The 15,396-nt window shown below is 41.5% G+C and overlaps 1 protein-coding gene across 1 annotated transcript; it reads left to right on the plus strand.

The window, feature by feature from the left end:
• The first annotated feature begins 703 nt into the window (after positions 1-703).
• On the plus strand, positions 704-13,466 carry LOC149068828 (uncharacterized). The gene is made up of 2 exons (XM_089250524.1): positions 704-814; positions 5,774-13,466. The coding sequence occupies exon 2, from the start codon at positions 5,788-5,790 to the stop codon at positions 11,341-11,343; it is 5,556 nt and encodes a 1,851-aa protein (XP_089106650.1). The 5' UTR covers positions 704-814; positions 5,774-5,787; the 3' UTR covers positions 11,344-13,466.
• Positions 13,467-15,396: the final 1,930 nt, after the last annotated feature.

A 15,396-nucleotide genomic window follows, 5' to 3' on the forward strand; every position in this document is an offset into this window, starting at 1 on the left:
TTACTTTTGCTGACAAGTGGGGGGAAGGGGGTCAAAAATGGCTAAAAATTTGCTTACGTAATACTTGAAAGACCCCTTACTTGTTTGTACCACTTAAATAATTGCCAATATTGATTGGAAAATATGAAGCACATTTGCATATCACAGTGGATCAAAATGACTTCTACGAGAAAAATGTTTAACATATGATCATTAGAGACATGACTGATGTAGGATCCGGAAAACCACATGGACTCGCCAATTGTCTTCCAAAAATTATTGTAAAAAAAAAAAAAAAGAAAGAGAGCAAAGTCGCCAATTATTGCTAAATTCAATTGAAATTGTCAATTCTGCGAAATGAAGCACTACTGCAGTGGATCAAAACTTAACGTAAAAGAACATTTAACATCCCAAGTATATAATTATTAAATCAGAAAAATAATTTATATCCTTTTTCATCAAAGAACGAAATTCGAAGTCAACTGCGTTGAAAATACGGGAATGTCTCGGTAAATACGGGTGATATGGTCATCAAGATTATGACTGGAATAAAAAGTCGAGATTGGACTTTTAAAAAAAAGGGTTTAATTTTCCAATATTTAGGAAACATCCGATAAATTTTGTGATATGAATCAAAATAATTGGAAAAAAAAAAATCTTAAATCCATTTTAGATGAAAATATTTACAAGAGCAGTTCCGTGATCTAGTACTCCCATGATGTTTCGGCCGTCCCCATTATTACAGTGTATGTTTAGTTTTACTTTGGACACGAAAACATATGATGTCTTCACGACGAGATTGATGATAACGCTTAGAGTTTTAGAGATGTTCTAAGTATGTGTGAAATTATTATTATTATTATTATTATTAATGATAATTTAATTATTTTATAATTTCTAATTCAGTCGTGAATATGCGAAATAAAACGATTAGAAGTTGGTACTTGGGTTGTGTATATATTCCAATGATATCAATGTTGAATAGTTATTTCACACGCGAGTCCCATGTAAACAAGAAATTTAGTCTTTATCATACAATTTGAGTTGAAATGTGTGTTATTAGATTGATTTCCTTGGAATTTGAGGCATATTTTCAACATCACACATCAGTTTTTTTTTTAAATGTTGCTTAGAAGAGTGTTGTTTACCGTTTTGATTTCAAAATAGATTAAGCTTTAAGTGTTCTTTGAAACTAAAGCATTAAAATTTCAAAAATGATGCTTGTTGGCATCACTTGAATGTATTTTTCGGCCATGTTGTGTTGGAAAATAAGGTAGAACCCTGATGACCCCACTATTAGGACTGTAAATTCGGAAAACTAGAAACTTTGAATAACCTTACTTATCTATTCCAGAGGGGAATATCTTGAGATATATACCGATGCTAGCCGGTTTGTGTAATTTACCAGCATCTCTACTGAAAGATGAAGAGATAAGTTCTGTTGAGCATTCTCCATCAATAAGTGGCTCGTTGTAATGAAGGGTAGAGGCTACCATTGATATTGAATAGCCTCGGTGACGATGAAGGATCAGTCTATACAAACAAAACAATGGAAGCATGTCTTTACAGACCGTGCAATCTGATCTTCCCGTTGAAAAGTCACAGAGAGCAACAGGTCTACAATGAAATAATTATTCAATCATTATACTTCACTTATAGTTAGTGAAGCAGATGGCGGTACTACACATAACAAGCATTACATGAAAAAAAAAAACTCTTCACTTCATGTTCACAACACATACCAATTCGTTAGAAGTTCCGCAGAGGAATGTGAATGAGATGCATGTGTGGTTTAGTAGTAGTTCATACATGCAATCATATTGGCATTTTGCAAGGTTCTAGGATTTGATTCTCCCTCTGTCCATGGCAAATACCTATATTAATAAAATTGCTATATTTCGTTTGCCAGATACACTTTTTCTCCCAATTTGGAAGGTAGATGGCAGCACTTAGGTCTTTTTTTCTCTATTTCCTTTATAATTTACTGACATTGCCACCATCTCCTCTCCTATAGTTTTCATATACATGTACAGTGATACCTCGTCTTATGGAAATAATCCCTTCCAGATTCGTTAGCTGAAATGCGATTTCCCATAGTTTTTTATGGAAAATTGTTTAATTCATTCCAGGGCTATGTCTAGAATTTGAAAATAGGTTGAATTTAACACTAAATGCACTGTTAAAAAAGACTAAAATTTGACCTAAGGCTGAAATAAACGACATCAGAATTGGATTAAAGAGAATTTACAGTAAGTTGAGAAAAGATCTGATTCTCGAATCTGATCTGAAGATTGAGGAAGATTAGAAAAGATCTTTTTATTTTACACTATTCATGACCTAGTTGATTTTGTAGATTCCCCCCATATAATGGGGGTTAGCTCATTTCTATGTTCCGATGCCTGCATATAGAAGAGATAAGTTATAGAATGTACAGGCTGGTCAGTTTGTTGCTAAGAGTCTTTCATTGCAAACATCCAATTCTAGGCTCCTTTTTTTTTATTCACTTTATCTTATCTCAATCTATTTACATGAAATGGTTCAAAAACTTTTTGAAAGAAAAATTGAGGTACATCTAGGAAGAGCTACTGAGGTAGACATATAAACTAACTGAGATTGAGTGACACTAATTCTAATGATGAGATAGGCAGGAAATTCAGTTCTCAATACTGCTGGGTTATGTCAGCGTCTGCATCGGTATCAACAGAAAGATCTGCGACAGCTGAGACCATATTTGCTAGCTAAGGTAAAAATTTTCTATGTAGATGGAAATTTTATTTTTCCATCAAGATTTTGACTGTCCAAGAAGCTGTATCAATGCCATGGCTGTAGCTTGCTTTCTCAGAACAGACTTTTTCTTCGGGGCTCCCTTGAAAGGGTTATATCAAGAAAAAGGAGGGCCCATTTGGCTCGGTGCCCCGTTTACCCCAGTGTACTTACAGGCCTAATAAATGCTGCAGCAATGCGCAAAGCCAAAATCTTGATGTCAAATGAAATCGTCTCCATACAAGTCCTTACACTTCTGTAATCAAAGTGTAGAGAGCCAAATGTACTCCTTCATCCAGAGAGCTCTTCTGATTCATTGGTCTCTATTTTTTGTTTCTAACAACTGAAGGCTTTATTTGACGATGGAAAAGGCATAATTTTAATCAAGAATTTGGCAATACCCATCAAACTTCATAGATACTTTGGTGGTTTCATGATAACTGATGATTGCTCTTTATGCTGATCTTATCAAGAGATTGCAGAGTTGTGTTAAAAAAATGAAAAGAAAAGATGATGAATTGCAAACCATCTCTGCTATTGACTCTACAATAGTAACCATCGGATTCGTAGTTGAGATCCAATCCAGATCTGTGCCAGAGACTCATCAATGCAATGTTTTGATTAATAATGTCCACTGTCAAGGCCAAAGATGGACCCAGCACAGTGTATTTGTATGATATCAGACGGTGTTTTCTCTTTCTATTCAAATGCAATGTGATTTTGCGTTTGCAGAAATGTCCCATTTTCTACCCCTGATGCAAAGATTGAACTATTCCAGGTTTACATACTGAACCAAGAACGGCATACCACACCTATTTGATTAAGCTGACATAAAGTTTTATGAAAATATTCATGTACGTGTTTAAAATATTCACACACATTTAGTCAGATGTTCTAATTTTTTTTACAGCTTTCGGAGTGTTCCTAATTTTTTGAAACAAAGAGGAAAAAGTAATTTGGCATTCTAAGAAGCAATAAATCTACATTGCGGAAATTTTTTGCCACTGATATGCTCAAGAAGAACCTTTTAGAAAGATGGAAATGCAAATTACAACCACAATGGAAATTTTGGCTTTTTAACTTGAGCACTTCAGGAACTATATTCATGAATTTTTGGGACCTTTTATTTTTCGGAATAAACATACATTCTCTCAACCATGTTGAGAAGTTTCAGTTGGTCCTTTTTTAAGCTTTTGTTATAAATATTTTGGAAACGTTTGAAGATTATAAAAATTTGTTAAAAAGATATAAATTCTTTGAAATGAGTACAAAGAACATGAAATCAAGATGGATAGGCAAAGAAAGCTATAGTTATAATCATTTTGAGAAGATACAGAACTGTTATTTTTATCAATGAATATACACTGAAATTCTGTATCACTCGTATTTATTTGCAAGTTGTTCAATTGAAATATGTTGATTTCATTACTTTGCTTTAAAAGTTTGAAATTTTGAGCTAGAAACTTTAATTTCTCACTTCTTTCTGGTGGCAATCTATAACATCTATAAGGTACTGAGAGTTGTTGTTGCAGCAAGTTTAGAAGGCAACTATAATCAAACTCATCCCAATGTGTGTTCTTTTCTACCATATGATTGCACAAATATTTCTGCAAACTTTATAGCATTCCAAAATAGTCTCATTTTTCTTGATACTCTGTCAGTTCAGAAGAATCTCTTCTCTGACGATGTAGCTAGGTTTTTTAGTGCCATAGAGCTTTTTATCTGCTGTACAGCATCAAGTATGATTTTTCTCTTCAATTTTTTAGAAGTGGAGCTAATGGAAAATTTTGTTAGCTTCAGAAGGAAAGAAAAAAAGACTTCTGCAATCATACTAATTGTCAGTTTGGCAAATTCTAATAAATTTCACAATCAGACTTAGCAAATCAGGAATTTTTTTAGACATGCCAAAAAAAAAAAAAATCTTAATCTAGCATACAAGAATTTATTATTATTAATACTGTTGTGAATATCAGAGTGTGCCAATTGAGAAAAATCAAATTGGAATATAGGTGTTGCTTTCTTTTTCAATGTAATGAATTTACTATTAATTGTTTTTTAAAACTTAATTCTCAAACAGGTAGCATTTTATAAATAATCTTTAGACATTCATTTGCAAGCTAAATCCTTAAGATGAAGTTATTTAATATTTCAACCCCTTTCTGAGGAAATATTCTTCTCAATAAGAATATTCTCATGATATTCTCCAAAAGATTATTACCGAGAATTTTACATCTCTAGTTCAGGCCTTACCTGGTGTATATGTGATTGTCCTTTTGACATGTTTTGAAACATTTACGCACACAAATTAAAAAAAAAAAAACATTCACTCATATTTACCAAACTTCTTATTCAAGTGCTCGCAAAGAATATGAAATTTCTAATTCTCTTAGCCATGATCTCGTATTAACCACTCTAATATTAACTGAGATCAACTGCATAAATTATGTTGCTCATATATAAACTTTTTCTAGCATATTTTGCAGATATATGTTTAGGTATGTTGCATAATTTCGTCAACAATTTTAGTGTTATAAATAAATTTAGGCTTGCTCTTAGATGAAGCATTTATCTCTTTTGTGCCATGAGCCAAAAAAAGTAACAGGGAAAGAAATGAAAAATAAATACAAAACCATAAGGTTGTGTGTGCTTTGTTTTTAACCTGACACAGAAAAAAAAACTTTTTTTAAGTCAAACTTCTGAGCTTAGAATTTCTTCAATTTCCATAAAAGCCCATATCCAATTAGGACTCCCCCCCCCCTCCTCCAGTTTTATATATGTGTTAAATTACTGAAATGTGAGAAAATTACTGTTTTTTAGATGCTACTTTACTGACCATGTACTGGCCTTGTCTATCCCCAAAAAGAGTCAGATTGCTGCCATTTTATCTCTGAAGTGGTTTCTTGTGACGGGATTAGTTATTGTGGGACGTGCAGAGTTTCTGGGTTTTAAAGACGAGTACACACATCAAAATAATCATATGCTGTTAGTGTTCTTTCCTCATCCTTTGTTTGGTTTCCTTTTTTTGCTCTAGAAAAGTCTAAAAGAATGGAGAAGAAGACCTCGAAAAGGGTTTCCGAGTTCTTCCTGCAGGTGTTGAGCAAGTTGTTGGAGGAGGAAAAATCGGATTCGGTTAAAGACATCCACTGCGAACGCCTCCGGGGTCACGTCAACCGAGCCGATGACGATGTGAAGAACTACGTGAAGAAGCACTGCAAAGGCGACTCGTTGTTTGAATTCTTTAAGCTCAGGAAGAATTATTTCACGGTCGATCCTCGCACCAAGTCGGTGCGTCCGACGCCAGGAGCTTCCTTTAACTTCACCAGGAACACCGTCACGTCCTCGTCCTCTTTGGACCGAAATAGCGGGAGGGGCGAAGACTACCCCCAGACGCCTTTCGGTGCGAATCGGTGGCGTTCCGTCAGCGTTTCGTCACCGTCGCAATCGTTTACCAGTAACGGCGTAATCGCCGATAACAACCACCACCCGGGCAATAGGGATCGCTCTTCTTCTTCGTCGTCATCTTCGCTTTCCACGTGCGACGTGGAAAGTGCGACGATCGACCACTTCATACGAGAGATATTTGAATCCCCCGACTTCAAGCTGTATTTCAGCGGCATACATTTTGTTTCCCTGCCCAGGCGCATCAAGAGTTACCTGCAGAAGACCTACCCCAGCCCCCAGAAGATTCGTCAGTTTTTCCTGCACCACCCGAAGTATTTCACCGTCGACTCCGAGGGATTCGTCACTCTCAACGATGACGACGACTTCGGTGTCGATCAGGTTAGAGGCAACAAACCATCGTCTATCAGCATTCCGAGGTCCCCGAGCGACTTCTCCCGTGATAAAAGAATCACGGATGAAGGAGAAGTGCTCAGAGAAGCTCGTGCCATAGAATACTTCGTGGATGTACTGGAAAATCGCCAATCTCAATCGGCACCACTGAAGAAGCTCACAGGACACATGTCTCAAGCACCCGAAGAAGTCATCGGCTACATAAAAGCCAACTACAAGAACGCCAATTTTAAAAAATTCTTCACCAGACACCAAAAGATATTTTACGTTTGCGGCGAGAACGTTTCCCTCGCCGGCAAGTACGGGACGGCTCTGAAAGAGATCTTGCTTTCTTGTGGCCTCTGCCTGCCCGATTCCGAGATCCCGAACGGAACCGACGGGAAAGAGTCGAAGTTGAAATGTCGCAACGTATGGTCGATTTCTTCGGACGAGGGAGATTTAGAGAAGTCGTCAGATACCACGAAGGGTGCAGCCGCCGAAAAGAAGTCGAAAAGAGGGGTCGGGTCGAAGAAATCGAACGCCACGAAACCCATAGATGGTGGTGGCGGCGGCGACGACGCCGAAATCGCGCAACCCATCTCTTTACGACCCAACGGAGTAACCGAACTTTTTAAGAATTCAAGAATTCGACAGACTTCGGCCACAATCGCCACCGCATTTCAATCGGGTGAAGAGACCATTACTGAAAATAAAGTAATCAACCGTGACCTATCGAACGGCGATGCATCGCTAATCGTTGGTAAAGAACGGAAAGAAGCATCTGAGGGACTTGAAAAGAATAAGGATGATGGTCATCGGATGAAAGATCGAAAGCCGAGCTTATCCGATATTCCGAACGATGCAACGGCAATGAATCCCGAAATCTCGGAATCCGAATCTCACGCAAAGGCCGACGAATGTTCACCGACGGACGCATCAGAGGCGGAAGCCGATGAGTCCACAAAGAACGAAGAGAGCAGCGACACCGTCACGGACGAGGACATTGAATTCGCGGTCGCCGAAGCGCTGTGGCTGGTGGAGATGTTCTGTGTGGAGCAGATAGAGCTCAAAGCGCTCTACGAAGAGGTGGACGAATTCACGGTCGCGCTAATCACCGACGTCCTAGAGAAAAAGTCCGGCTCGAACAGCATGTACTTGTCAGATCTGGAAGCTGAATTCGCCGCCAACGAACATTGTCGCGAGATGTTCAAGAGGGTGAAGGACAGAAACCTGGGGAAGTTCCTGAGAACGTGCAAAAATTTCCACGTCGTGAACGGAGTCGTGTCTCTGAAACGTGGCCGGGAAGCCGCGATTCCCCGAAGATCGGAGCTCAAAGTATTCGCGACGGAGAGGAAGTCGATCCTGAAAGATCTCTATTACACGGACGCCTACAACGATAGATACTGGCTCTTGTGCACGCTGTTGAAATTATTCTCCCAGTCGGTGAATAAAGCGCATGCCAAAGGGAAGAAAGATTCTGAATTACTGTCATGCTTTGCCGAGAAGCTGACCGGCCTGTGCAACGAAGAGAAGATGGCCCAAACCGCCGTGGATTGCTTCTACCAAATGCTGTACCCGATTATGTCTCGCTTAGTCAAGCAACTGACAAAGTTTTTCGATCTGCTGATCGAAGCTGTCGAAAAGAACTTCTTCGCGGGCTGCTTCATCAAACACGTTGGCAAGCCCGATGAGGCTCGTAATATGCTGATGCGCTCCCTTAACTGTCGGGCCGTTAAAGGTTTGAACCGTCAGCTCATCGATGAGTTTGTCGCGGACTATCAGCACCTGTCGGAACCCGAAGAATATCAGCGGTCTCGGTGCCGGAACGTCGTGATGAGCAACAATCCGCATTCCAAACCGAGCGCTTCGTGCCTCAGGGAAATCAAGTCGGTCTTGTTGGAGCGGCTGATGAGGCAGTACAACGCCTTCGTCCCCTATACCGCGCTTCCGGGCCTACTCGCCGCAGCGAAGCGGTTCGACGTGATGCGCGATTTCAGGCCGATCGTCGTGCTGGACATATTGGAATCCTACGGTGTATTCACTTGCAAAAGGGCCGGAATGTTCCTCAACGTGCCCCACCTCTCGCAGATGGCCATGGTCGGCAACAGCAGCAGCAAGAGGCTCAACACCGTAGGCGAATTCTTTGGCGAGCAGATGAGGGGCAAAACGTTCCTCATCGACACGAAAGTGAACTGCGACGTAGTTAAAAAAATAGTCTCGTCTTATCCCGAGAATTCGATCGCCAAAAATACTATGATATGCGTGTACGGTGGTGTCGAAGAACTGGGATCTAGTTACCAGATCCGGGGAGAAGAGGAACATCAGTCGACTGACAGCTCGTCGAAAACGTCGGAGGAAGCCGGTAATGGTATCTCAGACGGCGTCGTGGGCGGGAACAGGTCGCCAGAGGAAGAGGATTCCCGTGGACATGTTCAAGAGCAAGGGGGTCGTGATGGAATTCCTCCAAGGAAAGGGGACAGAGACGCGTGTACTAAGCACGTCGATGAAAGTGCAGCGGCTCTTGGAGTTGTGGACGGTTCGAACGATCCTTCGAAAGAAGTCCACAGTAGTCAAGATGTTGGTACGAAGGGTGGTGCTGTTGGTTCGGATAACGGACGATTCGGAAGAATCTGCGCGAGGTTCTCCGGGGTACCTGGAGAACGCGTGAACCTCGCCGAGGCGCCATCACCACCACAATCACGGCAAGGTTTTCTCCGTCGCGAATTGCCAGCTGAACAGGTGATTATCGACAGGGAAAACGAGACCGCCGACATCGAGAGTGCCATGAAGTATTTCCCGAACTCTTATTCCAGATTCGTTTGCATGGACCCGAAATTGACCGTCTCCGTTGAGAGCGACGGCCACGAGAAATCTGTGCCAGAAGCGTCTCCCCAGATTAAAGAATGCATCCCAGACACGGATGTTGGAGGAACCTCTGCCAGTGACTTTACCGCCAAACATTCCGATGATGAGACTTACGAGGAAAAAATCGCCAATACTGACGTTCTCGTGACCGGAATGAACTGCCTGAGCTTAGACGGCGAAGAGCCTAAGGGATCGTTAGCCGATGGAGAATGTAAGCACGATTTTGAGGAAAACGTCAACACAAATTCCGAAACATTTTTCCAGAACATAACCGAATCTACGTCGGATGCACCTAGTCACGTTTATACCACCAAAGATACTAGTCGACCCGCTGAAGGCGGAGCGGATGATATTTCCCGTTCAGAAATCGCCTCTTCCGGCATTCAGAACGATCGCGTCAGTGGAGGATCAAACACGTGCTCTGATGACGGAAAAGCGCCGGAAACCGACGATGTCCGAAGTGCGGGAAACGACGTGCGGTTGCCGTTGGCCGACGACAGCCTCTCTCCGGGATCGAACGCGGCCTTCGCAGACGCCCGGTCCGCTTCCGATGATGACTATTGCTCTGCCGATGAGATTTTGACGGCCGTCCGGCAAGAACTTTGTCGAGACCAAGATAAAACGGTGCTCGAAAATAGCGAGGCCACACAAAATTTTGATTCAAGTATGAAATCGGGTAAGACTTTCCCCAACAAGTGCATCGAGTTCATCTGTTCTGAACCGGGAGATGGAGAAATCTCGACCGGAGCGCGAACGCCGGACGGAGCAGCAGCGAAGGCAACGTTTAGCGAAGATTCAGCCGCCTCCTCTCCATCTACTGCGGACACGTCGATTGCGAACGTCACTGACCTGGATCGCTATGAGCAGGACAGTAGTGATGATGAACAGATGGCATCACCAGAGCTTACAAAAACGGAAACGCTTCCTTTCAACGTTCATGAGGAGGATGATGTTGGGAAACCCGAGCCGGCGAGAGAAGTTGAAAGGCTCAACGTGTTGGACGTGGACCCTGATGAATGTTCGGAAATGCTCGCCGATTCCAATGGTGGTGTAAGTAGCGCCATCTCCCAGCCGAAAGATATTGAAGAACCGGACACATGCCACTTCACATCTGGGAGAGACCAGTCGGAAGACACTATCAACGTTGCAACCTGCGCCGGAAAATCATCCACAGAAAGTCCAGTCGGTTCTTCAGCGTCCATTGACGCGTTGACATCAGTAGAATTCAGCGGTAAAAGATTCCGGCGTCTGTCCGACGACGACAACCCTATCGCCGCGGAGATCCGAAGACGCACCATACAGAGGTACGAGCGGCGCCAAAAAATCTTGCTCCAAAGTTGTGACACCATCACCACCGACGACGCGTCCGACGGAGCGTCGTCATCCTCGATCTCCACGTCCTCCAGCTGGGACTTGTACTCGGGAAGAATCGTCCTCGTCGCCGAGCGCATGTGCTTAGTCGGCGTGTCAGACGGATACGGACACAAGCACACCGTCTACTGTCACGGCGATCTGTACAGCTGCCCACGTCACGGCGCGGACGACTGCAGCCACAACTTCGCCAGCCTCCGCGTCGGGGACGACGTCGAATGTAGGGTCCCCCGGGACTCGAAGACCGAAGGAGGATGCGTGTCGATCGCCGCCAGTTTCAGTCGCAAGGACTGCCGTGCGAGTTCTTCGGGGAGTCGCGTCGCTTGCGACTCGACGTCCTGGTGGCGTCTCCGCGTCGCCGGCGATGGAAACCGCTGTACGGAGGAGTCCGGCGCCACATCTCGCGGTGCACGTCCGAAATCGACGGCGGCAGCAGCAGGAGGGGAACGGGAACGTGACGCCTCGACCTACAGAAGCTGCTCTGTCGGCACGCAGGTCGAAACGGAGCCTCGCAGTACTACCGCTGATTCTGCTAGTCAGACAACCTCGACTGGTACGATCTACCTGCAGAGCGTCTTCTTTGACGACGCCTGAACCTTCGCCATCAAAGACAATGCCACTATTCCAGTCAATTCACACAACAGAGAGAGAGAGCGAATTAAATCAGTCATTATGATAACGTTCTTTGAAGGGTGACGATGATGATCTCGTGGTGGTAAGGAAATACCCATCCCGTTCTTACTTACTACGTCCGAAAAAGTTCTCGAATCTTTTTAAATATTCGCCAAATGGTGAATGAAATTATGTCATTCCTCATTCGGTCAGCAAACTGATTTTGGGTACTGACAGATGCGCATTTATGGTTGTTTTGCCCTTCTCCCATTCTAGTCTAATTTTCCTTGACCACCCATTTCCACGAATTCGCCACCTAGCTCTATAACCCACTTGGATCTCCCCCCATCACTCCTGTCTGTGAGTACACCCGTGTCTCTCCGAGTCATTCTTTTAGTCATTTACATGCTTGCACACACTCTCCAAGTCACACTTTTGATCGCTTACTGTCTGGGCAGAGGGTTATACAAATTTTTCCGTCCTTTCATTCAGCTCATTTTTACTGTGGATTAATATTATTCCTCGAATTCGCCGCTCCACTGAACTTGCCACCCTGAGCTATATCCCGCTAATGCACCAACCCCCCCCCCCCCCACTCCCGTTAAATACGCCATTGGGCACTGGAGGCAAAAGTAAATACTTTCAGTTTTATTGCAGAAACAGGGTGTCCCATAAATTCGTAAATGGTTCAGAACTTCATAAAAATTGAAGGAATTGGTATATTTGAATGCGAAAAAGTTATTCTCACGAAGGAGAATTTATTCTTTTTATTACAGAAAAGAACTTTGTTTAAATTTTTGACGATAGAGGGCCGGGGAAATAATCAGGTTGGAGTGATTGGACCCTTCTTCAATCTCTTCTGTGTCCGAAACGCTTGTAACTGGCGATTCATGGCTGACAAGGAAAAGGTTCCAAGGTGACGTCTTAAAAAAGTTATAGGTCACTCATTAAGAAATTGTAAATATTAATATTTTGAATGCCAATAGAGGTTAAAAATTCCGCAGCCCCAAAGTGTTAAACGTCATTCAAAGAACACATGATCAAGTACGGCCAACACCAACTATAGCAGAAGGCCTCCGCGAGAAGCTCGTGACGTCACTGAAGTTATTTCACTTTATAGTCATTGGATAAACTGCAAAAAAAGGGTAAATGTATCGTATGCGTCGGCTTGCTATATCCAATGGCCACAGGTGAAATAAGTACTTCAGTGACGTCACGAGCTTTCGCGGGGAGTCCTTTTGCTGACGGTGTTAGTGCAGAACACACAAAGAAAAGTAGAAAAAAAACTAGTTTCTAGAACAAAGAAGCTGGAGGAAAGAAAGTGAACACAAGAGGCGATGAGTAGCCAACTGTTATACTACTGCTAATGCACAACTCCGAGAAACCAAGACAGAAAAAGCGCCAAATGGTGTGGTTATACCATTTGGTATTGCGCGCAGCAATTGATTGCGCACCAATTGATTGTTATACAATACTAATACTTGACAATAATTGCCCCAGTAGATTTGGCAACGTTTGGTGATGTTATTTGATAAAACGCGATACACACAATCCCCCCATTGCTGTCGTCATTACATTAAATGGGTGCTAAAATACATGAGCACCACGTGACAAACCAGCAATGAGTCGGTTATGAAGTTGATACTTGTCAGTTGTTATTGTATCGCGCCTTAGCTTCATTTAAAAAAGCGGCGACTTAAAAAAAAAACCCTCAAATAAGTCGACTGATTTTAACATCGCCAATTGGCGATAGTAACGATGAACGTTTTCGGTTGTCTTGCGATCACGAACAACGTTGGAATGCGACTGGTTCTTATCAAGTTGGTAACATGGTACATCGAGGAATGGCGTAATTTACACACCGTTTGGCAAATATTAAAAACGTTCGGCAACTTTTTTTTAGACGTAGTAGTTTGCATGTTTGTGTCTTTGGGGTACTTCTCCACCCCATCCTCCCAGAAATTACGTTGATTTTGCTCATTTTTAAAATTTTTTATTTTATAAAATGTTTATGGTCCAGTTGATCAAATGTTGAGATATATTCTACTCGGAATTTATTGATGTGTGTACATTTGTGAATCTATTGATGCATGTATATTTGTGAATTTAACATAATAAACAAGTTTTTTTATGTATAAGAAATGGCCGCCGTTCATTTCCTTTTTTCACAATAAAATATAACAAAAATACAGTGGAACGAGGCTGACTATATATATGTTACTGCCAAAGCCCGACCTTGACCTAAATATTAATCCGGCCAATACCCGAAATTCGAACATTAGCCGGTTATTGAGAAGACACCAACGAATGAGGCAAATACACAAAAAATAATAAAAGTCCTAATGCATTTCAACACCAATGGGTGCCGTCTTCAGAGGAAAAATTTAACCAGCAGCGAGACTAGTGGTTAAATTTTTCCTCTGAAGACGGCACCCATTGGTGTTGAAATGCATTAGGACTTTTATTATTTTTTGTGTATTTGCCTTATTCGTTGGTGTCTTCTCAATATTCTTGGGCAAAGTGGATCAACTCTATTAACCGGTTAGTTTGGCCAGGGATCACTGACCACTTCCCTAAGTTCGATAACAAAAGACACATCCGGGATCGTCAAGTTGGCGTATTTTTTCGTGAGAATCATGTCCACGTTAGTTATGGCAGCCTATTAAAAAAAAATTTTAACTTTTTTTTCCTCCCTCGTCACGAGTTAATCCAATACAGCTGCTGTATATAGACAATCATCACACGTTGGCGATTAAGCTTTTAGAAAACTTCTGACCCCCCCTCCTATTGGAGATACGGCATTAACTCGTAAATTGGACGAGAGGAAGGGCCTAACTCACAGAGTAATAATACTATAGAGTGCGCGCGAGGGGTTACAATGTGAAGCAAAGATCCGGAGTCACGTGATTCCGGTCGAAAGGCTGGTCAGGGAATCTCGCTGGCAATGCTTTCCTTATGGCTGTTCGTATGACGATCTCCAAGTGCTGTCTTATTTTTCATTAGAATGGTCACCACGTGTGCAGCTTTCGGATGTTCTGAACGGTTTAGGAAAGGAGGAACATTATCCTTTCACAAAGGAATACTTTTTTGCTTATTCCCCTTCTTATAAATTAAAAATTGGAATATTAAATTGACGATGCAATGGATTTCTGACGTAATCTCAGTTTCTAACGACTCCATTTTGGATTTAATTCAATTAAAGTTCCAAGTTTTGGTAAAATTCAAATGGCATGAATCATTATTAAATGTTTTAATAGAATTTTTGGCAATAAATGATTGAAATTGTGAGTTTTATGAAGTTTTAACTGAAATATACGTCTCCGCAAGATTTGGCGAGATTTGGCGAGCTAGTGAGTTCATTCGAGTTTTGCTCAACTTGGAAGAAAATATGCTTTTCAGATGGAGAAATTTATGAAAAATATTCTATTTAAATAGAATGTGAGGAAAACTTCCCCCCCCCCCTCTAGACAATTGCAGTTTTGCATAAAAATGCATAACAACCTCTAAAAATAATAGTATTTTTACCCCTCTTCGTAACGGTTATGTTTGCATATGCTGATAAATACAGCAAAAGCCAACATGAACTAAGCCGATGAAAAAAAATCTCTCTCTATCTTCGCATTTATTATTAATTTAATTTTTATGGCGAAATATGTGTAGTGCACGCATCTCATACGGACAGAACTAAGTTGTTGAAATAAAGTGATATTTCAGCATGGATTTTTTCCATATTCATTAAACTTACTAACTTCATTTTGAGAATTATTCGATTCATTCGTAAAAAGTGATAAATGCTACGAAATTCATCAAACTTACTAAAAATATTGGTAATTATGCATATATTTACCAACTATTATGCATAATTTCTGAAGATAACGCGCACTACGGATTTATCAAATTTACAGTAACATAAACATTATATATTTGTTGTATACAATATTTTGTTTCCTGTGTGTGTATAGATATTTAGAAAGCTATTAAAAACTGTGCCAAAAAAATTTATTTCATGAAATTTATACTGTTTATATTCACTTC

Source organism: Pholcus phalangioides, unplaced genomic scaffold (genome assembly GCF_987345545.1).
Source record: "Pholcus phalangioides strain wild (caught in Gottingen) unplaced genomic scaffold, Ppha-v1.0 ptg000024l_1, whole genome shotgun sequence".
Classification (NCBI taxonomy): Eukaryota; Metazoa; Arthropoda; class Arachnida; order Araneae; family Pholcidae; genus Pholcus; species Pholcus phalangioides.